Below are 25,351 nucleotides of genomic sequence, written 5' to 3' on the forward strand. Positions count from 1 at the left end.
AGAAGGTACAAGAAACATCAATGTCTTTTAAACACTTTTTAAGATAAAGTTGAGTAGGGTAGCACTTGTGGATTAATTTGAATGAATCTCTTTTAATCTTATTAGTTAAAATAAACTTCTGAGAAAGAGACCAACATTTTTCCCAATAAATATTTCTTAAAAGGCCATTCCAGAAAGATATCACATATGGGACTGAAACAACATCACATTGAAAAAGGCATGTAAGGCCTCCCGAGTGGCACAGCGGTCTAAGGCACTGCATCTCAGTGTTGCGGCGTCACTACAGCCTGGGGTTCGATCCTGTGTCATTACTGGCCGTGACTAGTGACTCCTTGTGGTGGGTCGGGCGCCTGCAGGCTGACTTCGGTCGTCAGTTGAACAGTGTTTCCTCCGACACATTGGTGCTTCTGGGTTATTCAAGTGGGAGTTAAGAAGCACGGTTTGGCGGGTCATGTTTCGGATGACGCATGACTCGACCTTTGCCTCTCCCGACCCCGTTGGGGAGTTGCAGCGATGAGACTAGATCGTAATCACGAAAAAGGGAGGTAAAAATAAAGACAAAAACAGTAGGAGAGAAACATATCTTGCCTACAGGTGAGTCAGGTGGCTCAAGAAAAGGGCATCCTTAAAAAGTACACTAACTCCAGAGGGGATTGCATCAAAAACTACAGCAGTATCCTATGAAAAGCAAAACATTTGGCATAATTAAATAAAATACCTTTATCATTGAACAGTTGGAACCATTTCTCAAAAAACAAGGACTTGCCTTTGTATAAGCTATCTCTATTGTTCCAGATAAAATGTCTGTGTTGAGAAAAATTGTGCTTGTAGATCAAAGACCATGCTAAATGGGATTGTTTATGGAAATTAGATAAATTAGTCCGATTTTTTTCTATATTGTAATTACACAGTAGGAGAAAGTTGAGGCCACCTAAATGAGAAAAAACATATTGAGAGATAAAATTCCATATAGAGGTAGGATTCTTCAGGAATTAATCTTGAAAGTGTTATTCAAAGTGGGAAAATACCCTCAGCCTTTGTGAGCAATATTCTACTCTTCAGAGATAAATTCCTTTATAACCAATGATGAAGTTTCTTTTGAGTTTTTATCTATGATAGGGTTAAAGTTCAGAAAACATCTAGCTTTTTGATTCTTTGGTATCGTAACTTCCAGATAAGTGATTTTATCCTTAACTGGGATGTCAGCGATTGAGGGCATATCAACGTTTTTTTTACTGGCAACAGTTCACATTTAACCCAAGACCAGATGCTTTGAGAATGAATGAATCACATTAAGCACAATTAGAATCTGAGAGGAATCCTTTAAGAAGAGGGTGGTGTCATCCGTTAACTGACTAATAATGATCTCCACGTCTGCAATAGAAATACCCATTAAAACACTTGTCTTAATATGAGAAGTAAGAAGCTGTGTGGCTAATAGGAAGAGATGAGGTGAAATTGGACACCCTTGTCTGATACCCCGCATTAATTCAAACCTTGGAGAGGTAGGCTACCTGCTTTCAATTTGATAGAGCTATTACCATTTGTATACAGAGTTTTAATAGTTGTATCAAATACACTATATATACAAAAGTATGTGGACACCCCTTCAAATTAGTTGATTCGGCTATTTCAGCCACACCCGTTGCTGACAGGTGTATAAAATCGAGCATACAGCCATGCAATCTCCATAGACAAACATTGGCAGTAGAATGGCCTTACTGAAGAGCTCAGTGACGTTCAACGTGGCACCGTCATAGGATGCCACCTTTCCAACAAGTCAGTTCGTCAAATTTCTGCCCTGCTAGAGCTTCCCCGGTCAACTGTAAGTGCTGTTACTGTGACATGGAAACATATACAGTTGAAGTCGGAAGTTTACATACACCTTAGCCAAATACATTTAAACTCAGTTTTTCACAATTCCTGACATTTAATCCTAGTAAACATTCCCTGTCTTAGGTCAGTTAGGATCACCACTTTATTTTAAGAATGTGAAATGTCAGAATAATAATAGAGAGAATTATTTTTTTCAGCTTTTATGTCTTTCATCACATTCCCAGTGGGTCAGAAGTTTACATACACTCAATTAGTATTTGGTAGCATTGCCTTTAAATTGTTTAACTTTTGTCAAACGTTTCAGGTAGCCTTCCACAAGCTTCCCACAATAAGTTGGGTGAATCTTGGCCCTTCCTCCTGACAGAGCTGGTGTAACTGAGTCAGGTTTGTAGGCCTCCTTGCTCGCACACGCTTTTTCAGTTCTGGCCACACATTTTCTATAGGATTGAGGTCAGGGCTTTGTGATGGCCACTCCAATACCTTAACTTTGTTGTCCTTAAGCCATTTTGCCACAACTTTGGAAGTATGCTTGGGGTCATTGTCCATTTGGAAGACCCATTTGCGACCAAGCTTTAACTTCCTGACTGATGTCTTCAGATGTTGCTTCAATATATCCACATAATTTTCCTTCCTCATGATGCCATCTATTTTGTGAAGTGCACCAGACCCTCCTGCAGCAAAGCACCCCCACAGCATGATGCTGCCACCCTCGTGCTTCACGGTTGGGATGGTGTTCTTCGGCTTGCAAGCATCCCCCTTTTTACTCCAAACATAACGAAGGTCATTATGGCCAAACAGTTCTATTTTTGTTTCATCAGACCAGAGGACATTTCTCCAAAAAGTACGATCTTTGTCCCCATGTGCAGTTGCAAACCGTAGTCTGGCTTTTTTATGGCGGTTTTGGAGCAGTGGCTTCTTCCTTGCTGAGCAGACTTTCAGGTTATGTCGATATAGGACTAGTTCTACTGTTGATATAGATACTTTTGTACCTGTTTCCTCCAGCATCTTCACAAGGTCCTTTGCTGTTGTTCTGGGATTGATTTGCACTTCTGGCACCAAAGTACGTTCATCTCTAGGAGACAGAACACGTCTCCTTCCTGAGCGGTATGACGGCTGCGTGTTGGCTGGAGTGGTGTAAAGCTCGCCGCCATTGGACTCTGGAGCAGTGGAAACGCGTTCCCTGGAGTGATGAATCATGCTTCACCATCTGGCAGTCCGACGGACAAATGTGGACTTGGCGGATGCCAGGAGAACGATACCTGCCCCAATGCATAGCACCAACCATTTGGTGGAGGATAAATAATGGTCTGGGGCTGTTTTTCATGGTTCGGGCTAGGCCCCTTAGTTCCAGTGAAGGGAAATCTTAATGCTACAGCATACAATGACATTCTAGACGATTCTGTGCTTCCAACTTTGTGGCAATAGTTTGGGGAAGGCCCTTTCCTATTTCAACATTTGTCGAGATCGGTGTGGAAGAACTTGACTGGCATGCACATAGCCCTGACCTCAACCCCATCGAACACCTTTGGGATGAATTGGAACGCCGACTGCGAGCCAGACCTTATCGCCCAACATCAGTGCCCGACCTCACTAATGCTCTTGTGGCTGAATGGAAGCGAGTCCACGCAGCAATGTTTCAACATCTAGTGGAAAGCCTTCCCAGAAGAGTGGAGGCTGTTATAGCAGCAAAGGGCAGACCAACTCCATATTAATGTCCATGATTTTGGACTGAGATGTTCGATGAGCAGGTGTCCACATACTTTTGGTCATGTGGTGTACATTTCTGAAATCCTCAGATGTTTCCTAATCACACAAAATGTAATTGAATTGTCATTGGGGAACAATTAGGACTATAATAATGGTGTCCCAGATTATTTAACCTGCTGTCCCAGTCTACCAAATGCGAACTGAAAATATGGTTTTGAGTCAGTGTACACAAATGGGTGTGTTATGCCTCCTGTGAATGTGATATCAACATTTGTTTTGTTTTTGTGATTAGGAAACATCTTAATTTCAGAAATGTATCATGTGTTGGGCTAATATGTTGGATAGATGTCGAAAGAGGTTACAGAAGACGGAAAAAATAAAATAATCCCATTTATAGTATTCCTAATTCACCCTACATAAATAATTAGCCTACATGTAAAAGTGTAGCCTAGGATATATATATATATATATATATTGACTACATCCTCTCATGTCCACACCGATGCTAACATGAGGGAGGTGCCAGAAAATGTAGCCAAACTTTAAGGAGACTTTTAATTACATAAATATAGGCTAAACGCCAGTCATGTTTGACAATTATAATGAAGGATAATTAACATGAACCTCTAAAGGCTTGATTCTGTTGATATACACTACCGTTCAAAAGTGTGGGGTCACTTAGAAATGTCCTTGTTTTCCATGAAAACATACATGAAATGAGTTTGAATAGGAAATATAGCAAAATGCATAGGAAATGTAGTCATTGACAAGGTTAGAAATAATGATTTTTAATATAAATAATAATTGTGTCCTTCAAAATTTGCTTTCGTCAAAGAACCTCCATTTGCAGCAATTACAGCCTTGCAGACCTTTGGCATTCTAGTTGTCAATTTGTTGAGGCAATCTGAAGAGATTTCACCCCATGCTTCCTGAAGCACCTCCCACAAATTGGATTGGCAGGCAAAGACACAATCCTAGTCATATTATCAACCTATGCTAGTTGTTGCAATGAACGAGGCAAACAATAATTATTAGGGAGAAGTTTGTAGCTAGCCAGTGCTAGTTAATTAGTTTGTTGTTCTCACATCACTTGGCATTACTGCCTGCTGCAGAGCTCTCTCAACACCAATAACTATGCTCAACACACACACACCTCTCCAGCCCTCCCACTCCCTCCTTCCCCACCACTCATTCAGTCATGTATTTACTCACTCACTCACTCACTCACTCACTCACTCACTCACTCACTCACTCACTCAGCAACAGCCTGCCTCACTGCCTGATAGGTCACAGTTAAATTAATATAAAAAAGCTTTAAAGAGAAATGCCATGGCAGCTACGATGCAATTAAGAAGTAGCTCAAAAACCCGCAACCAACAACAAATACATTTTCACCCATGACATCGTTTTCAAAGTAGCCCAATTGACTGGAAAACTGCGGTCATGGCAACCCTTAGCCAACCCTGCCTGTTTTGCTCCATGGTTGTGCATGTGTTGATTTTGTTGCTAAACAACCCACCCATCTATTATATGTGTAGCCTAGGCAGCCACTAGTGCGTGCTAGATAGTTACATTAGAAGTGCCCATCCAAGAAGGCTCAAGGTCATTGGCCACAGATAAAATGAAGTCAAATCACGTTATAAGGGTTGCCATGACCGCAGTTTTCCAGTCAATTGGGCTACTTTGAAAACTATGTCATGGGTGAAAATGTATTTGTTGTTGGTTGCGGGTTTTTGAGCTACTTCTTAATTGCATCGTAGCTGCCATGGCATTTCTCTTTAAAGCTTTTTTTTATTCCACTGAATAGCAGGCTAGTGATTGCTTTGCAACGGTTGCAGTTAGCCACTGATTCCTTCCAAACCACTCACTGTTGAATTTGTGATTTTTATGTCCAATGGTCGATGAGTGCCGATACATTTAATCTATAATCCTCTTCATATGAGAAGGATTGAAAAGGATTTGCCAGTAGATTGTCGACTAGATTCATGAAGATGACTGCTTGTCTAGCTTGCTAGCTAAGATTTTGAAACTATGATGTTGACATGATCAGTCCAATCAAAGCTACGGTAGATATAACGTGATTTGACTTCATTTTATCTGTGGCCAATGACCTTGAGCCTTCTTGGATGGGCACTTCTAATGTAACTCTATGGCAGCACCCAAGGGGCTTGATTTTTCGAGCTCTCCCTGTAGATTTTGCGGTGACGTAGTATCCCCATGAGTGACAGAACACTCAGCCAATCACGGCGCAACTAGAGAACATTACCAACCCCTATGCTCCGTATTTTCCGCTGGCTGCCCCACCACCACAGAAAGCACTGAGCTAGGCTGAAACACATGCATTTTGGAGCTGCCTTACTCAAGAAAGCAAAAAAGAGACCATGTTTGTATGCGGCTTTATTTGTTTGTATGTGGCTCTGCCCCACCTGCCCTGAATGACGGGTCGCCACTGGTTAAGGAGGAAACCGATGCCTTTGCAGCCTGAATGGAGTATGTTTTATGTACAAACCTTTCGCCGAGGGACAGGAGTGTATTACCGGCTGAGCACATTAAGCTTAGATGATAGGGGAGATCAACAATACAATCATTTCCTGGTGTTTTTACAGTCTATTATGTATAACAATGAAAAGCATTTACAAATATATACACTGAATGTACAAAACATTAAGAACACCTGCTCTTTCCATGATACAGACTGATCAGGTGAATCCAGGTGAAACCTATGACCCCTTATTGATGTCACTTGATAAATCCACTTCAATCAGTGTAGATGAAGGTGGAGGAGACAGGTTAATAAAGGATTTTTAAGCCTTCAGATAACTGAGGCATGTCAAAATATTTCAAAATATTTCAATGTCTTTGAACGGGGTATGGTAGTAGGTGCCAGGTGCACCGGTTTGTGTCAAGAATTGCAACGCTGCTGGGAGGTGTTCTTAATGTATTTGTAGACTCAGTGTATATACAGTGGGGGAAAAAAGTATTTAGTCAGCCACCAATTGTGCAAGTTCTCCCACTTAAAAATGTTCATCATAGGTACACGTCAACTATGACAGACAAATTGAGATATTTTTTCTCCAGAAAATCACATTGTAGGATTTTAAATGAATATTTGCAAATTATGGTGGAAAATAAGTATTTGGTCACCTACAAACAAGCAAGATTTCTGGCTCTCACAGACCTGTAACTTCTTCTTTAAGAGGCTCCTCTGTCCTCCACTCGTTACCTGTATTTTTGGCACCTGTTTGAACTTGTTATCAGTATAAAAGACACCTGTCCACAACCTCAAACAGTCACACTCCAAACTCCACTATGGCCAAGACCAAAGAGCTGTCAAAGGACACCAGAAACAAAAGTGTAGACCTGCACCAGGCTGGGAAGACTGAATCTGCAATAGGTAAGCAGCTTGGTTTGAAGAAATCAACTGTGGGAGCAATTATTAGGAAATGGAAGACATACAAGACCACTGATAATCTCCCTCGATCTGGGGCTCCACACAAGATCTCACCCCGTGGGGTCTAAATGATCACAAGAACGGTGAGCAAAAATCCCAGAACCACACGGGGGGACCTAGTGAATGACCTGTAGAGAGCTGGGACCAAAGTAACAAAGCCTACCATCAGTAACACACTACGCCGCCAGGGACTCAAATCCTGCAGTGCCAGACGTGTCCCCCTGCTTAAGCCAGTACATGTCCAGGCCCGTCTGAAGTTTGCTAGAGTGCATTTGGATGATCCAGAAGAGGATTGGGAGAATGTCATATGGTCAGATGAAACCAAAATAGAACTTTTTGGTAAAAACTCAACTCGTCGTGTTTGGAGGACAAAGAATGCTGAGTTGCATCCAAAGAACACCATACCTACTGTGAAGCATGGGGGTGGAAACATCATGCTTTGGGGCTGTTTTTCTGCAAAGGGACCAGGACGACTGATCCGTGTAAAGGAAAGAATGAATGGGGCCATGTATCGTGAGATTTTGAGTGAAAACCTCCTTCCATCAGCAAGGGCATTGAAGATGAAACGTGGCTGGGTCTTTCAGCATGACAATGATCCCAAACACACCGCCCGGGCAACGAAGGAGTGGCTTCGTAAGAAGCATTTCAAGGTCCTGGAGTGGCCTAGCCAGTCTCCAGATCTCAACCCCATAGAAAATCTTTGGAGGGAGTTGAAAGTCCGTGTTGCCCAGCGACAGCCCCAAAACATCACTGCTCTAGAGGAGATCTGCATGGAGGAATGGGCCAAAATACCAGCAACAGTGTGTGAAAACCTTGTGAAGACTTACAGAAAACGTTTGACCTGTGTCATTGCCAACAAAGGGTATATAACAAAGTATTGAGAAACTTTTGTTATTGACCAAATACTTATTTTCCACCATAATTTGCAAATAAATTCATTAAAAATCCTACAATGTGATTTTCTGGATATTTTTTTCTCAATTTGTCTGTTATAGTTGACGTGTACCTATGATGAAAATTACAGGCCTCTCTCATCTTTTTAAGTGGGAGAACTTGCACAATTGGTGGCTGACTAAATACTTTTTTCCCCCACTGTATATAATTTCTTTGTTGTATTTTTTTTTGCTCAGAAAACTTGTGGGGTAAATGTGGCTCACAGGCCACCAGTTGGGGAACCTTGATGTTGGCTATCTATCTGTCATGCGCCAGGTAGGCTAGTCTCGTAGCCTAATCTTGTAATTACCCCTCTCAGAACACCTTACCTTTCACTCATATCTGAGGCAAAATGAGTGAGCGAAGGAGCCATTTCCGTAATTCTTGCAAAAATAAATAGCAAGTAACTGAAAAGAGGTGATTTATTGAATTACTCTACAACAAAAGTAGGTTGTTTTGTAAAGTTCTGTTTGCAAAAGAGGACATTGGTCTCTTTTAGCTGATAATTAACCACCAATATCGATTTTAGACAGAGCTACATCACACAGATAATTTGTCATAAAAAAATTCTGAAACAAAACATCTGAAACATTTTAATCTACTTTTATTTATTGCATAAACATGTCACTCAACACTTCTGTCTCTGCGTTTAATTTCTCGTAAGGTTTTTGAGATGTGTCTGTTTATGCATACAGAGTGGTGACAAGACACAACATTATTGATTAGAATACAAATGCCTCATATAGTATAAAAAGGAGTTATGGATGAAAAATTCTACCATCAGGCGAGTGAGGTGGAGAGCAGCTGTAGCCTACAGTACAATACATCAAGACAGAACTATGTATGTGAATGTACTCAAATCCCATTGACATACACAGCCTGACCTCTGCTCCATGTCCTTGTTAGGCCAATGATTGACTGATGAGTGAAATCTATTTATTTGTCTTACTGACATGGCTAAAAAGACACAAAACGCATCAAACTGGTGAGTTTGTATACGCTGCTTGACAGTGTGCATCATGGACCTGTACAAAGCAGTGTTCTTGCTAGGCACCCTTTTCTCTGCAGGTAAGATATAGCTGGCATCATTTTACACATTGGAAGTTGAAGTGAACTGAAGGATTCCCACACAGTGTTTATACTTGCGAATGTAATGTTTATTCACAAATTAGTCCTTCTATCTGTTCCCTTAAGTTTTTTGCTAGGTACCTGTGTCTACGAAGTTACTTCAGGTGTGCTTAGTTCTTCAATCTAATAATTTTGTAAGATTATCTTTACATTTTAGTCATTTAGCAGACACTCTTATCCAGAGCGACTTACAGTTAGTGAATACATTTTTTATTTTTTTATACTGGCCCCCCGTGGGAAACGAACTCACAACCCTGGCGTTGCAAACGCCATGCTCTATCAACTGAGCTACATCCCTGCCGGCCATTCCCTCCCCTACCCTGGACGACGCTGGGCCAATTGTGCGCCGCCCATGAGTCTCCCGGTCACGGCCAGCTGCGACGGATTCGAACCAGGATCTCTAGTGGCACAGTTAGCACTGCGATGCAGTGCCTTAGACCACTGCGCCACTCAGGAGTCTGTCAAACCTTATAACTGAAGCAGTTAGTTTAATCACAGTAATAAGAACAATGTAAAGTGTTTGAAACACTGTTTATCACATACATTTTTCTTACTTGTAAATTGTTTTGAAATAACTTGTTTTTTGTCTGTGGTGTATGTCCACTCCAGAAATGACTCATTTGTCAATAGACCTTCATGTTGCAACATCTATGTTAGCGGTCTGTAACAGCAGCTTAGCCCTGGAACCATTGGGTTTAAGCATTGCATCACAGAGCAAGTGTAAGCAAAAAGGGCCCGGTAATATTTTCAGTCATAGTCAGTATTTGTTATCTGTTTGTCCTTTTAGTCAGTGCGGCTGTCCTGGACGAATATGCAAAAACAGAGGGCGCCTGGATTCTCTCTTTGGTGAAGAGGGAATACTTAGTAGACACAGTCCTAGAATGTGCCATCAAGTGTAACGTTGAAAAAGCTTTCACTTGCAGGTATCATTATGTTTATGGTCATTAATAGTGAGAATTAATTAATTTGTGAGAGATGATTTACATAGTCAAATTTCATTCTGAATGTTTCTTGGTAGGTCCTTCATGTACATTGAAAAGGATCAAGAATGTTTGACAATACCAGCAAACAGCAAAATAGAGCCTGTTCTGAGAAGAACCATCACTTCTCTATATGAAAAGAAAGGCAAGTCCTAATGTGTTTCTGACTTTTCTTGATAAGTAGCTACAGATGTAGGATCTTAATTTGATTACCCTGTTACAGGAGATTTTCTCTTATGAAAAATGTATCAACCCTCTACAAAAATGTCCATTAATTATAATCCACATAATAATTCCCATTTCCTGTTGCTACAGGATTATTGTCCTGCTGTAGCAAACTGGTTCAAATGTAGATCCTACATCTGTAGACCTGAAGGGCTCTCATTCATTTCATACAGTAAATATGCATCTCATCATCATGAATACATAATGTATTACAAATATTAGAATACAATTGAGTTTCATGTGATTGTATTTGTCAACATTATTTTTGGTAAGAGGATTGGACTGTGTCAGTAAACAAACCGAAGAGTTGAAGCAGGTTATCTAAACAAGAGAGTCCAATCAGTCCTTCAGTGGGAGGCACATAGGGTATTTCAAATTCCATACTGACCATATCTGACAACATCGCAGATAGTAAAAGCCTGATGATGCTTTTTAATTACCCAAGAAGATTACTAAAAAGCAACCCACCTACTACTGTTGAGACATCTTATTCTCTGTCTTTACAGAGTACTTGAAGGAGTGTGTAAATGGAATCGGTATGGACTACAGAGGAACAAAGTCCAAAACAATCTCTGGGAAGACTTGCCAGAGATGGGCATCAAAATATCCACAAAAGCCAAAGTATGCTCCGCCACACCTTGTACCAGATCCGGCGCCAGAACTAATCAGTTGGACAGGCCTCTGATTTTTTTCACGGGACTTCCTATGTGTGCACGTGCTTGCGCGCTCACAATTGTTTTTATGGCTGTAATAGTAAAGACCATAGGCAGCTCGTGAGATTTAGGGAAACTTAGGCCTACAATTTATCCTACCATTTCTACCAATCTGTGTGCCAGTTATGATTATTTGTATATGCGCATTTTCGTGGAACAGTTTAATTTCAATAATAACGTTTTCCTTTCTCAAAGTTATTGTCACGTGGGTAATCATAAAAATCTGAAGTAAAATTATAAAAATCTAAAAGTTAAAATTCAACTATTGCGAGAGCTCTAGCCTCTGCCATTTGGATACATTGATACACTGTGATTCATTGGCGGCTAAAGAAATGAGAGCATAGAACTCAGAGATGCTGCAGTAGACCCAGGGGCGCAACTTCACTCTAAAATTGCATTTTTGTCCCCCCCAGTTTTATCATTGGAATGTGATACAAAACGAGTCAAGGGTGTGCTTTAGGACCATGTGGATGCCTCCGAGCGGTCGGGTAGGCTGTTTGGAGTGTCTAAAACCAAAGTTGCGCCCCTGAGTAGGCCTATAACTTCCATCATCAACTAAGTAAAATAAATAGGCCTAAAGCCAACAAATAAAAACAGTAGAAAATATCCTGATGAAAATTCTGGTTCTTTCAATCACATTAATCTCTCTACTCCGCCTGTCTGCCTCCCTTTCTATCTGTCTTGACTTGAGCTATTGCTAGTGAAGTGCAACATTTCATCAAACCATCACTTGGTCCATCCTGAAGCTGTCGCTAGCGAACTTGCAACATTGTATATACTAGCCTATTCCGGGCCCTCAGAGTTTTTTAAAACTTTTTTTATCCAGTCTGATAAATATCCAAACAGCCTACCTGATTGCTCGGAGGCGTTCACATGGTCTTAAAGCACACTGTTGCCTGGTTTTGTATCACATTCCAATGATAAAACTGGGGGGGACAAAAATGCAATTTCAGAATGTGGGGGGACGAAGTGCCCGTTATACTCGAAACACATGATCTTAACACATATTTTAGACGCTTTTCACTGACAGCCGCAACTCAATCAGCTAGACCTATTGCCACGAGCACTACCCAAATCGCGGGCTTCCCAAACACACTTGTGATTTGAAACAATCCACAGCAAAAAAAAAATCTATAAGATAATTAACCTCTGTGGCTAAGTCATGCTCCCTGGTGAAGTTTTTTCAATTATTTTATTTAGACAGGAGTAATTGTATAGCTATGGCAAAACATGTATTTACTTTCGGGCAACCCTGCAACCCAGCATGCTAACAGTGCACTGTGCACCCGCCAACTTTCATTTCCAACTCGCAAGAGGCTGAAACCAGAGATCTGTATATAATGGCGAGATGCTCATGTCTCCGCCATAACAATGGGGGTCTTTGTCCCAAAGGCAGGAAGCTTATGTCTGCATATTATTCCCAAAGAAACGCATTGAGCTTATACTGGACAGACTCTGCTGAAACTATATCACCGGACAAAGCAGCAGAGCGAGCGAAACAGCGCCCCTCTATATGTAGCCCATGTACTGTATCTGAAGCTCTCTGGACAGAAATAGTATGACATGCTATACTCTTTTGGTCCAGACAGCATCAGATGACTGGTCAACACATACTGAGACAGCGGCGCTGTTTCGCTCGTTTCAATGCTTTAACTGAGATTGATGCGTCTTCCTGTTGGCGCACGTTTCGGTCAAATAAATTATCAATATTATCAATATATTATCAAACCAGCTGCCCACTGCTCTGAGGCTAGGAAATACTATCACCACCGATAAATCTACAATAATCGAGAATTTCAACAAGCATTTTGCTACGGCTGGCCATGCTTTCCACCTGGCTACCACTACCCCGGCCACCAACTCTGCACCCTCCGCTGCAACTTGCCCATGCCCCCCCCCCCCCCCCCCCCCCGCTTCTCCTTCACACAAATTCAGACAGCTGATGTTCTGAAAGAGCTGCAAAATCTGGACCCCTACAAATCAGCTGGGCTAGACAATCTGGACCCTTTCTTTCTAAAACTAGCCGCCGACATTGTCGCAACCCCTATTACTAGCCTGTTCAACCTCTCTTTCGTAACGTCTGAGATCCCCAGAGATTGGAAAGCTGCCGCGGTCATCCCCCTCTTCAAAGGGGGTGACACTCTAGATCCAAACTGTTACAGACCTATATCCAAAGTATTTGAAAGCCAAGTTAACAAACAGATCACCGACCATTTCGAATCCCACCGTACCTTCTCCGCTATGCAATCCGGTTTCTGAGCTGGTCATGGGTGCACTTCAGCCACGCTCAAGGTCCTAAACGATATTATAACCGCGATCGATAATAGACAGAACTGTGCAGCCGTCTTCATCGACCTGGCCAAGGCTTTCGACTCTGTCAACCACCGCATTCTTATTGGCAGACTAAATAGCCTTGGTTTCTCAAATGACTGCCTCGCCTGGTTCACCAACTACTTCTCAGATAGAGATCAATGTGTCAAATCGGAGGGCCTGTTGTCTGGACCTATGGCAATCTCTATGGGGGTGCCACAGGGTTCAATTCTTGGGCCGACTCTTTTCTCCGTGTATATCAATGATGTCGCTCTTGCTGCTGGTGACTCTCAGATCCACCTCTACGCAGACGACACCATTTTGTATACATCTGGCCCTTCATTGGACACTGTGTTAACAAACCTCCAAACGAGCTTCAATGCCTACAACACTCTTTCAGTAGCCTACAACTGCTCTTAAACACTAGTAAAACTAAATGCATGCTCTTCAATCGAACGCTGCTGGCACCCGCCCACCCGACTAGAATCACTACTCTCGACGGGTCTGACCTAGAATATGTGGACAACTACAAAAACCTAGGTGTCTGGTTAGACTGTAAACTCTCCTTCCAGACTCACATTAAGAATCTCCAATCCAAAGTTAAATCTAGAATCGGCTTCCTATTTCGCAACAAAGCCTCCTTCACTCATGCTGCCAAACATGCCCTCGTAAAACTGACTATCCTACCGATCCTTGACTTCGGCGATGTCATTTACAAAATAGCCTCCAACACTCTACTCAGCAAATTGGAGGTAGTCTATCACAGTGCCATCCGTTTTGTCTCCAAAGCCCCATACACTACCCACCACTGTGACCTGTACGCTCTTGTTGGCTGGTCCTCACTACATGTTCGTCGTCAAACTCACTGGCTCCAGGCCATATATAAATCACTGCTAGGCAAATCCCCGCCTTATCTTAGCTCATTGGTCACCATAGCAGCACCCACCCGTAGTCTGCGCTCCAGCAGGTATATCTCACTGGTCATCCCCAAAGCCAACACCTCCTTTGGCCGCCATTCCTTCCAGTTCTCTGCTGCCAATGACTGGAACGAACTGCAACAATCTCTGAAGCTGGAGACTCTTATCTCCCTCACTAACTTTAAGCATCAGTTGTCAGAGCACCTTACCGATCACTGCACCTGTACACAGCCCATCTGAAATTAGCCCACCCAACTACCTCATCCCTGTGGACCTGGCATCTTTTCACTCCCTCCTCTCTACATTTTCTTCATCTGTTTCTGCTGCTAAGGCCACTTTCTACCACTCTAAATTCCAAGCATCTGCCTCTAACCCTAGGAAGCTCTTTGCCACATTCTCCTCCCTGCTGAATCCTCCCCCCCCCCCTCCTCCCTCTCTGTGGATGACTTCGTCAACCACTTTGAAAAGAAGGTTGACGACATCCGATCCTCGTTTGTTAAGTCTAATGACACTGCTGGTCCTGCTCACACTGCCCTACCCTATGCTTTGACTTCTTTCTCCCCTCTCTCTCCAGACAAAATCTTGCGACTTGTGACTACAGGCCGCCCAACAACCTGCCCGCTTGACCCCATCCCCTCCTCTCTTCTCCAGACCATCTCCGGTGACCTTCTCCCCTACCTCACCTCGCTGATCAACTCATCCTTGACCGCTGGCTATGTCCCTTCCGTCTTCAAGAGAGCGAGAGTTGCACCCCTTCTCAAAAAACCAACACTTGATCCCTCTGATGTCCACAACTACAGACCAGTATCCCTTCTTTCTTTTTTTCTTTCCAAAACTATTGAGCGTGCCGTCTTTAGCCAACTCTCTTGTTATCTCTCTCAGAATGACCTTCTTGATCCAAACCAGTCAGGTTTCAGGACTGGTCATTCAACTGAGACTGCTCTTCTCTGTGTCACGGAGGCTCTCCGCACTGCTAAAGCTAACTCTCTCTCCTCTGCTCTTGTCCTTCTAGACCTGTCTGCTGCCTTTGATACTGTGAACCATCAGATCCTCCTCTCCACCCTCTCCGAGCTGGGCATCTCCGGCGCGGCTCACTCTTGGATTGCGTCCTACCTGACCGGTCGCTCCTACCAAGTGGCGTGCCGAGAAGCTGTCTCCGCTCCACGTGCTCTCACCACTGGTGTCCCCCAGGGCTCAGTTCTAGGCCCTCTCCTATTCTCGCTATACACCAAGTCACTTGGCTCTGTCATATCCTCACATGGCCTCTCCTATCATTGCTACGCTGACGACACACAACTAATCTTCTCCTTTCCCCCTTCTGATAACCAGGTGGTGAATCGCATCTCTGCATGTCTGGCAGACATATCAGTATGGATGATGGATCACCACCTCAAGCTGAACCTTGGCAAGACGGAGCTGCTCTTCCTCCCGGGGAAGGACTGCCCGTTCCATGATCTCGCCATCACGGTTGACAACTCCGTTGTGTCCTCCTCCCAGAGTGCGAAGAGCCTTGGCGTGACCCTGGACAACACCCTGTCGTTCTCCGCTAACATCAAGGCGGTGACCCGATCCTGCAGGTTCATGCTCTACAACATTCGGAGAGTACGACCCTGCCTTACACAGGAAGCGGCACAGGTCCTAATCCAGGCACTTGTCATCTCCCGTCTGGATTACTGCAACTCGCTGTTGGCTGGGCTCCCTGCCTGTGCCATTAAATCCCTACAACTCATCCAGAATGCCGCAGCCCGTCTGGTGTTCAACCTTCCCAAGTTCTCTCACGTCACCCCGCTCCTACGCACACTCCACTGGCTTCCAGTTGAAGCTCGCATCTGTTAAAAGTCCATGGTGCTTGCCTATGGAGCTGTGAGGGGAACGGCACCTCCGTACCTTCAGGCTCTGATCAGTCCCTACACCCAAACGAGGGCATTGCGTTCATCCACCTCTGGCCTGCTGGCTCCCCTTCCTCTGCGGAAGCATAGTTCCCGCTCAGCCCAGTCAAAACTGTTCGCTGCTCTGGCACCCCAATGGTGGAACAAGCTCCCTCACGACGCCAGGACAGCGGAGTCACTCACCACCTTCCGGAGACATCTGAAACCCCACCTCTTTAAGGAATACCTGGGATAGGATAAACTAATCCTTCTACCCCCCCCTGAAAAATAAATAAATAAATAAATAAAAATGTAAAGTGGTTATCCCACTGGCTATAGGGTGAATGCACCAATTTGTAAGTCGCTCTGGATAAGAGCGTCTGCTAAATGACGTAAATCTAAATGTAAATATATTGTTATTTATTTTGCTCATTTGCACCCCAGTATCTCTATTTGCACATAATCTCTTGCACATCTAGCATTCCAGTGTTAATACTAATTGTAATTATTTTGCACTATAGTCTATGTATTGCCTTACCTCCATAATTTGCTACATTTGCACACACTGTATATATATTTTCTGTTGTATTTTTTGACTTTATGTTTTTTTACGCCATATGTAACTCTGTGTTGTTGTTTTTATCGCACTGCTTTGCTTTATCTTGGCCAGGTCGCAGTTGTAAATGAGAACTTGTTCTCAACTGGCTTACCTGGTTAAATAAAGGTGAAATAAAAAATAAAAATAAAAATTTATTTTTATTTTATTTGGATGGGCAATGAGGTACGGTAGAGCGGGCCAGGCCCCCTAAAGCCCGCCCATAATACCGGCCCTGCCTTGTACAATATTTCTCATATTCCTATTAAGTATTTTATTGACATAACATGGACTACCAGCAGATTAAAAGATGCATTGTAAAGGTTTTGTATAATTTTTGCCAGTAGTTTTGAAAGTAGTGGAACATAATTACAAATAATTTGTAGACTGCAAAATAACCGCAAGAAGCCCAAACAGATATAATATTTGATAAAATAACTTCAAACCTTGCTTACGTTTGTAGACGATCACATACAGTATATCTAGGGTTGCAAAGGGAGGGTATATTACTGGAAACTTTCAAAGTTTACCAGTAAACTACCAGAATTTTCGTATCTTTTGTATCTGTGATAGATTTTATGTAATCTATCACATGACATCTTTTGGGTACTTCAGATTATCTCTGGCCCTCTATGTAAAATATATGAAGTAATTAAATAAGATGACACAAAAAATATATATATATAGAATGACAAAGCTGTAAAACAGTATCTTAAATATAAACCATCAACTTAGTGAATAGCATATATATGAGGGTTTCAGCATGAAATATCCTTAACACACTTTGATTTATTTTACTATGTCAATATGTATTTGTTGTCAATGTTTTGGCATCAAACTGGTGGCAGTTGTGAAAAAAGTCAATAGTTGGAACAGTTGCAGAGTTATTTGAAAATTATGCCATTGTTGATTAGATGCTTTTTTCATTAATTAGGCTATTTTCTCTTGAACCATATGGTCTATCTACTAGAAACTCGTGGACAATATGGACACAGATATACCAAAAAAATGAATACTTTATATAAATACACATTTTTGAAGTTACTCAAGTATAAATTACCAAAGTTAGGATAGATTGCCATATATTTTCTGTTAAATACCAAAATGACTGAAGATTCCAGTAACTTTGGTAAATTGTCGGTAGCTTTGCAACCCTACATATATCTCTCTACAATGCGTGAGAATACTTTGGAACAGATTTCCAAAATTAAAATCACTTGGAGCTGATTTGCTGGTGTTGTTACAGTCTTTTATGTCCAACAATAAACATTTTAAAACACTTTTTTTTTTGCTCAGAAAACTTGGGAGGGCCAAATGAAACCACGTCCTGCAAAAAATAAATAATTATCATACAATATGTTACAAATTTGTAAGTGCTTAAGATCCTGTTCAATCTCTTTAAGTAACTTGTGAGGTTAGATTTCTTAGCAGCTGAAGGTAATTCACGTTATCTTTGTGAACGTCTCTTACAGCATGACTCCGTCAACACACCCCAAAGCCGACCTGGAGTCCAACTTCTGCAGAAACCCTGATGGGGACAGCAAAGGCCCCTGGTGTTTCACCACAGACCCTGACACCAGATGGGAGACCTGCAACGTCCAGAACTGCAGCGGTACCCTCAATATCGTGTTATGTCCCCACTCCCAATAAGCTTATGAAACAGCTGGTGTCATGTTTGCACAAAAGTTAAGATTTCAAAACCACTAAAATACAATCTATATTCAAACAAAGAGTTGACTACCTTTTTTAGTCACTCACTCATCATGACAGTTCACCTATAAAAATGCATTAAGTGTAATTTGGAAGTGTTTTATTTCTAAAGCGCTGTTGTTTGGCCCACAGAGGAATGTATGCACTGCGGTGGTAAGAACTACAGTGGAAAGATCTCCACCACTGAGAATGGCTACACCTGCCAGCACTGGGACGTCCAGAAACCTCACAACCACGGCTACATTACCAGCGCGTAATAGGCATTTTTTTTTTTCTCTCTCTCTCTCTCTCTCTCTCTCTCTCTCTCTCTCTCTCTCTCTCTCTCTCTCTCTCTCTCTCTCTCTCTCTCTCTCTCTCCCGCTCTCTCTCTCTCTCTCTCTCTCTCTCTCTCTCTCTCTCTCTCTAATATATTTGTTATACAGTGAGCTCAAAACTATTGGGAAAGTGACACATTTGTTGTTGTTTTGGCTCTGTACTCCAGCACCATTTAGAAATTACAGCACTTTTTGTACAATATCCCATTTTAGGGGACAAAAAGTATTGGGAAACATTCTACATTAATGTGGATGCTACTATGATTAGGGATAATCCTGAATGAATCGTGAATAATGATGAGTGAGAAAGTTAGATGCACAAATATCATACCCCTCCCCAGAAAATGCTAACCTTTCCTGTTATTGTAATGGTGAGAGGTTAGCATGTCTTGGGGGTATGATATTTGTGCGTCTATAACTTTCTCACTCATCATTATTCATGATTCATTCAGGATTATCCATCATCATGGTAGCATCCACATTAATGTAGAATTTTTCCCAATACTTTTTGTCCCCTAAAATGGGATAATGTACAAAAAGTGCTGTAATTTCTAAATGGTGCTGGAGTACAGAGCCAAAACAACAAAAAATGTGTCACTTTCCCAATAGTTTTGAGCTCACTGTATATGTCTAACCATGTGATCCTTCATCTTGCTCTCTTTCCCTCTTCCTGTGTCCCTTTCTCTGTGTATTTCTCTTTCTGCCTACCCCCCCCCCCCCCCCCCCCCATCCCCTCCCCTCCCTGTCTCTCCAGTCTTCCTGAGAAGTACCTGGAGGAGAATTACTGTAGGAACCCAGACGGAGACCCCAGACCCTGGTGTTTCACCACCAGCCCCTCCAAACGCTGGGACTTCTGCTCCATCCCTCGCTGCAGTGAGCTATCATCATAGATATACAACACTATTACTAGTATATTGTCTATGGCTTTCGTACCCTGGATCTCTCCCCCGTCTGCCCATCATGTCCCTACTAGCGACTCTATAATCCCATTCATTCCCTTCATCTTTTATCTCATTTGTCTCCCATGGCCCCTCGTTCCCCTGCTCTTTCACATAAAAATAGACAATTTAATTAAAGCATATGAGTTTACAAACTCCCAGGGAGATCTCCTCACTCTCTCCCTCTCCCCTAGCCTCTGAGCCTCCCGAGGTGGTGGAGGAGCTCACTTGTGCCACAGGCGACGGCAGTGCCTACAGGGGAACCATCGGCGTGACAGCATCTGGGAAAGCCTGTCAGCTCTGGGCAACTCAGACACCCCAACAGCACAACAGAACTCCAGACAACTACCCATGCAAGTAAGATCAACCCATGAGATTGGGCAACTTGTTTTTACTCAAGCAAGAACCGAGCATTGCTTTTCTCAGTGCAGTCGATCAGTGTTTTAATGTCTTATAGATACAGACTGACTGTGATTTAACCAATATGTGTGGTTGTTTGTGTTCCTGTCAGAGGCCTGGAACTGAACTATTGCAGGAACCCAGACAATGAGAAGATGCCCTGGTGCTTTACTACAGACCCAGAGACACGCTGGGAGTACTGCAAGGTGCCTAACTGTGGAGATGTTCCTGGACCAGGTCACTTAACACTGCATCATGATGATGATGATAATGCATTGGATTTATATAGAGCTTTCCCAAGTGCTAAAGTCGCTACTTACTAATTATGTAGCGAAACTCATGTAATCCACTACCAATCCATACAGCCTACATTTTTCACCAAAATTTATATTTAATTTGGTTGACATGGGTGATATTGTTTTTAAAACTCAGATTACGCAGCGCCCCCTCCAGCTGAGGAAGACTGCTATGTGGGCACCGGGATTGACTATCGTGGTATTGTGACAGAGACCATCAGTGGGAAGAAATGCCAGGCCTGGAGCTCGATGACACCTCACAGTCACAATAAGACACCGCAGGCCTTCCCTAAAGCGTGAGGCCTAGAGCATAGTCAAATATAATCTCTACCCACTGGGCAAAAACTGGTTGAATCAATGTGGTTTCCACGTCATTTCAACCCCCAAAAATCTATGTGATGACATTGAAGCAATGTGGAAAACTGATTGGATTTGCAAAAAGTCATCAACGTAAGGGCATTTTGTATTTTTTCACCCAACTTTTGACCTACATTTCACAGGTGTAGAGAGGAGTAGGCAGGAGGCAGTCGCAGGTTTAGAACTACTGAATTTATTTAAGCACCATAGATCAAAGCGGGACGAAACCCAAACGATGTTGTGCTCAAAATATATCTTCATTAACAAAAAGGCAAAGGGCGAACCCAAAGTGCAAAATATAAAGTACTCAGGAAATAGTAGGAGAGATACCTCTCAGGAACACAAGTAACATTTACAATGACCGACAAAGACAAATGGCCGGAAGACGTGAGAGAAGAGAGCCTCTGTGGTCTGCAGGGCCGTAGGGAGACCAGGCAGAGGAATAAAATGACAGGCTTTGGAAAACCGGTCCACAACGACCAGGATGGTGGTGTGTCCCTACGAGGGGGGAAAGTCTGTGACAACGTCCACAGAGAGATGGGACCAGGGTCGTTGTAGAACCGGCAGTGGGTGGAGTTTGCCATAGGGGAGGTGTCTAGGTGTCTAGGTGTCTTGCTCTGTGTGCAGGTGGAGCAGGAAGAGACGTAAACCCGGACGTCCCGGGTCAAGGTGGGCCACCAGTACTTGGCGGAGAGACAGTCGATAGTACGGGCTATACCCGGGTGCCCCGACACAGCTGCTGTGTGTGCCCAGGCGAGGAGACAGTCCCGCACATCAGAGGGCACGTAGTGGGCAGGTGAGGGCGGAGGAGCAGGAGCAGGAGCCTATAATGTGGGACAGGGGATAATGGGTGTCACTTTCTCCCTCCGATCCTCTGTGTCATGCAGAGGCCACCTGTAGGTCCCGGTATTCCTCTGGGATAGGGACGTGGGTGGCCTGGTCCGGACTTTCCACGGAATTGGCACAGATTGACACAGAGAAACACCTCCCCTGACACTCCTGCGACCAACCCAACAACCTCCTCTCTGTCCATGATATACTGGGGTTATGCAACCGTAGCCAGGGGAAACCTAAAACTACGGGGTGTGCAGGAGAGTCTAAGATGAGGAAAGTGATGCGTTCGTGGTGGTTGTGATTAACTGTGAGGGAAATGGGAATCGTGGTCTGGTGCACCAGTCCTGTTCCTAGGGGACGGTTGTCTAGGGCATGGACTGGGATAGGGGGTTGTAAAGGGACTAGAGGAATGCGTAATGATAAGGCCACTGACTGGTCTAGGAAATTGCCTGCAGCACCTGAGTCCACTAGGGAAGGACTCAGTGGGGGACCATGATAGTCAGGGAAGGTGACAGGGAGGAGGACGGGCTGTGTGGACAGAGAGGAGCAAGGCACGTCCACGCCTACCTGGGAAGGTGTAGGAGCGCTCCTCGGCCTGTCGCTTCCTCGCCTGGTTCTCCTTCTGGGACAGGTATTCCAGGGGTGGTCCGACTCCCTGCAGTAGGAGCAGAGACCCTGTTGACGGCAGCGTTGACGTTCCGCAGGGGGAAGGTGCGTCGTGCCCACCTCCATGGGCTCAGTCTCACTGGAGGTTCCTGGGAGAAACCCGAACCCCCGGGATGGGCGACGACGGCCACGCAGGAGATTATCCAGGCGGATGGCCATGACGATGAGCTGTTCCAGCGTGAGGTCTTTATCGCGACAGGCCTGCTCGGTCTGGATGTCTTCCTGTAGCCTGCTGCGGAAAACCGTCAACAGGGCCTGGTCGTTCCAGCCAGTGGACGCAGCCACCGTCCGGAGCGTACTCCGACGCTGTCCTGGACCGCTCTCTTGGCCCTCTGTGGGTGGTCGAAGACGACACGGAAGAGTTGGGTGAAACGCTCATAGGAATGCACTTCTGGACCGTCCCTCTCCCAGACGGCGTGCGCCCACTCCAGAGCCCGGCCTGTCAGCACCGAGATCACCAAGGCCACCTTGTCCCTCTCGGAGGCCGTCCTGGCATGACGGGCAAGGTGGAGGTCACACTTCAGGAGAAACCCCCTACAGTGAGCTGGGGTGCCGTCAAACCACTCCGGGAGGAGCAGGTGGACGTTGCTGATCGGACCGGGTGATGTAGATGGTGGTGGGGTGGCTGGAACGACCACGGGGAGCTGCGAAGGTGGTAGTGTAGCCTGCAGTTGGCAGGATGTCCTGCTGCTTCCTGTTTTCTTGGGTCGGTCATTCTGTCACAGGTGTAGAGAGAAGGTCGTGGTCCTCTGTAGCTCAGCTGGTAGAGCACGGCGCTTGTAACGCCAAGGTAGTGGGTTCGATCCCCGGGACCACCCATACACAAAAATGTATGCACGCATGACTGTAAGTCGCTTTGGATAAAAGCGTCTGCTAAATGGCATATTAAGTAGGCAGGAGGCTGTCGCAGGTTTAGAACTACTGAATTTATTTAAGCACCATAGATCAAAGCGGGAAGAAACCCAAACGCTGTTGTGCTCAAAATATATCTTCATAAACCCAAAGTGCAAAATATAAAGTACTCAGGAAATAGTAGGAGAGATACCTCTCAGGAACACAAGTAACATTTACAATGACCGACAAAGACAAATGGCAGAGGGAGTAAATAGTGATAGTGGGGATTGGAACCAGGTGTGTGTAATGATGACGAGACAAGTCCAGGGTTGATGAGTGAAGGGCGTTTTCCAGCAGTAGGTTCGGCAGCAGCTAGAAGGCCGGTGACACCGAATGCTTGAGCTGGACAGGAGGGGGAACCAAAGCGAAGGCTGGTGTGACACTAAATCCATTGTGTAAATCAAATGTAAATCAAAACTAGATGTTGAACTGATGTTTGTGCCCAGTGGGAAATGTATATCTCTAGCTCTATCTCTGTCTTCTACTATCTGGTCATTAAAAGCCAAACAATGTAATATGTAATCTGCAGTGTCTGAGGACATTATGTCTTTTACATGTGTTTCACAGCGATTTGAGAAGAAACCTGTGTAGGAACCCTGATGGCGACCGTGCTCCATGGTGTTACACCACTGAACCCTCTGTTCGTTGGGAGTTCTGCAGTGTGGATAAATGCCCAACTGCTCCCAAGCCTACTCCCAAGCCTGACAAACATGACCAGCCCAAGCCAGCACCCTCCCAGACACCCTCAGACAACAGCAGAGGTAATCCATCCATCCTTTCATCAGTGTTGGGGAAGCTACTTTGAAAATATACAGTGATCTCCAAAAGTATTGCGACAGTGACACATATTTTGTTGCTTTGGCTCTGCACTCCAGCAATTTGGATTTGAATTGATACAATGATTATGAGGTTAAAATGCAGACTGTCAGCTTTAATTTGAGTTTTTTTTAAATCCATATCGGGTGTACCGTTTAGAAATTACAACACTTTTTGTACATAGTCCCCCCATTTTTGGGGACTAAAAGTATTCACTTAAATGTATATTAAAGTAGTAAAACGTTAAGTATTTTGGTCCCGTATTCCTAGCACGCAATGACTACATTAAGCTTGGGACTGTACAAACTTGTTGGATGCATTTGCTGTTTGTTTTGGTTGTGTTTAAGATTATTTTGTGCCCAATAGGAATTAATGGTAAATAATATAGTGAGTCATTTTGTAGTCACTTTTATTGTAAATAAGAATAGAATATGATTCTAAACACTTCTACATTAATGTGGATGCTACCATGATAACAGATGATCCTGAATGAATCGTGAATAATGATGAGTGAGAAAGTTACAGATACACTGTTATGATGAGTTTCTAGGGTATCAAGTGATTACAAATGTAAGGATGTACTTAGACACTTTTCATGGGGAGTTCATATAATATATTTAATAAGGTACCATATTTAGTTATAACAGACATAGCCCTGCCTCTTCCAACTTCCTAACTCCAGAACAAAGATCCACTCTCTCTATACTGTATGTTAACGTGGGCTATTTTGAGCACTTTTCTTCTGGGATGCTTACTTGATTTCATTGCTTTACTGGGAAGCTTAGCAGAAGTAGATATAATCATGTTATTTATGTTAGTGCAGAGTGAGCTGCACACAGTGGACTTCCTCCTAGGGCACACCGCCTCAGTTCTAACAGTATAAATCTGGTTCATACGCACATGATTACTGCATACAATAGCTGTAGGATTAGCAGAGGCATTCAGAGCAGTTAGAGGGACATAAATTAGGTTACTTACATTGTGTCTACCAAAGCCCCGGTGTAATGTACATTTGCTGAAGCATTATGACAACTGCGTCACAATGGTAGGGATTAGCTGAGCTAGGCTTGGGTCATTGATAAGTCATTGTCTCAACACAGCCTTATAATGCTGTGAAAGGATCCAGAAACCCAAATGATTTGGGTGGATCCCATCCTCCTTATACAGTGCCTTGCAGAAGTATTCATCCCCCTTGGCGTTTTTCCTATTTTGTTGCATTACAACCTGTAATTTAAATTGATTTTTATTTGGATTTAATGTAATTGACATACACAAAATAGTCCAAATTGGTGAAGTGGAATAAAAAAAAAAAACTTATTTCAAAAAATTCTAAAAAATAAATAACGGAAATGTGGTGCGTGCATATGGATTCACCCCCTTTGCTATGAAGTCCCTAAATAAGATCTGGTCCAAACAATTACCTTCAGAAGTCACATAATTAGCTAAATGAAGTCCACCTGTGTG

The 25,351-nt window shown here is 43.5% G+C and overlaps 1 protein-coding gene across 1 annotated transcript in view; it reads left to right on the forward strand.

Annotated features, from left to right (window-relative positions):
* The first annotated feature begins 8,886 nt into the window (after window positions 1-8,886).
* Window positions 8,887-25,351, forward strand: part of LOC311108157 (apolipoprotein(a)-like) — a 57,147-nt gene continuing 40,682 nt past the window's right edge. Inside the window, exons 1-11 of the mRNA XM_084150782.1 lie at window positions 8,887-8,995; window positions 9,843-9,978; window positions 10,074-10,180; window positions 10,767-10,881; window positions 18,136-18,275; window positions 18,506-18,626; window positions 19,442-19,560; window positions 19,820-19,982; window positions 20,137-20,261; window positions 20,457-20,616; window positions 23,639-23,832. Coding sequence (XP_084006908.1) covers window positions 8,947-8,995; window positions 9,843-9,978; window positions 10,074-10,180; window positions 10,767-10,881; window positions 18,136-18,275; window positions 18,506-18,626; window positions 19,442-19,560; window positions 19,820-19,982; window positions 20,137-20,261; window positions 20,457-20,616; window positions 23,639-23,832 — 1,429 coding nt within the window. The 5' untranslated portion in view covers window positions 8,887-8,946. The remainder of the gene's footprint in view (window positions 8,996-9,842; window positions 9,979-10,073; window positions 10,181-10,766; window positions 10,882-18,135; window positions 18,276-18,505; window positions 18,627-19,441; window positions 19,561-19,819; window positions 19,983-20,136; window positions 20,262-20,456; window positions 20,617-23,638; window positions 23,833-25,351) is intronic.

The sequence above is a fragment of the Coregonus lavaretus genome (genome assembly GCF_964263955.1).
Source record: "Coregonus lavaretus genome assembly, chromosome: 33".
Taxonomy (NCBI): Eukaryota; Metazoa; Chordata; class Actinopteri; order Salmoniformes; family Salmonidae; genus Coregonus; species Coregonus lavaretus.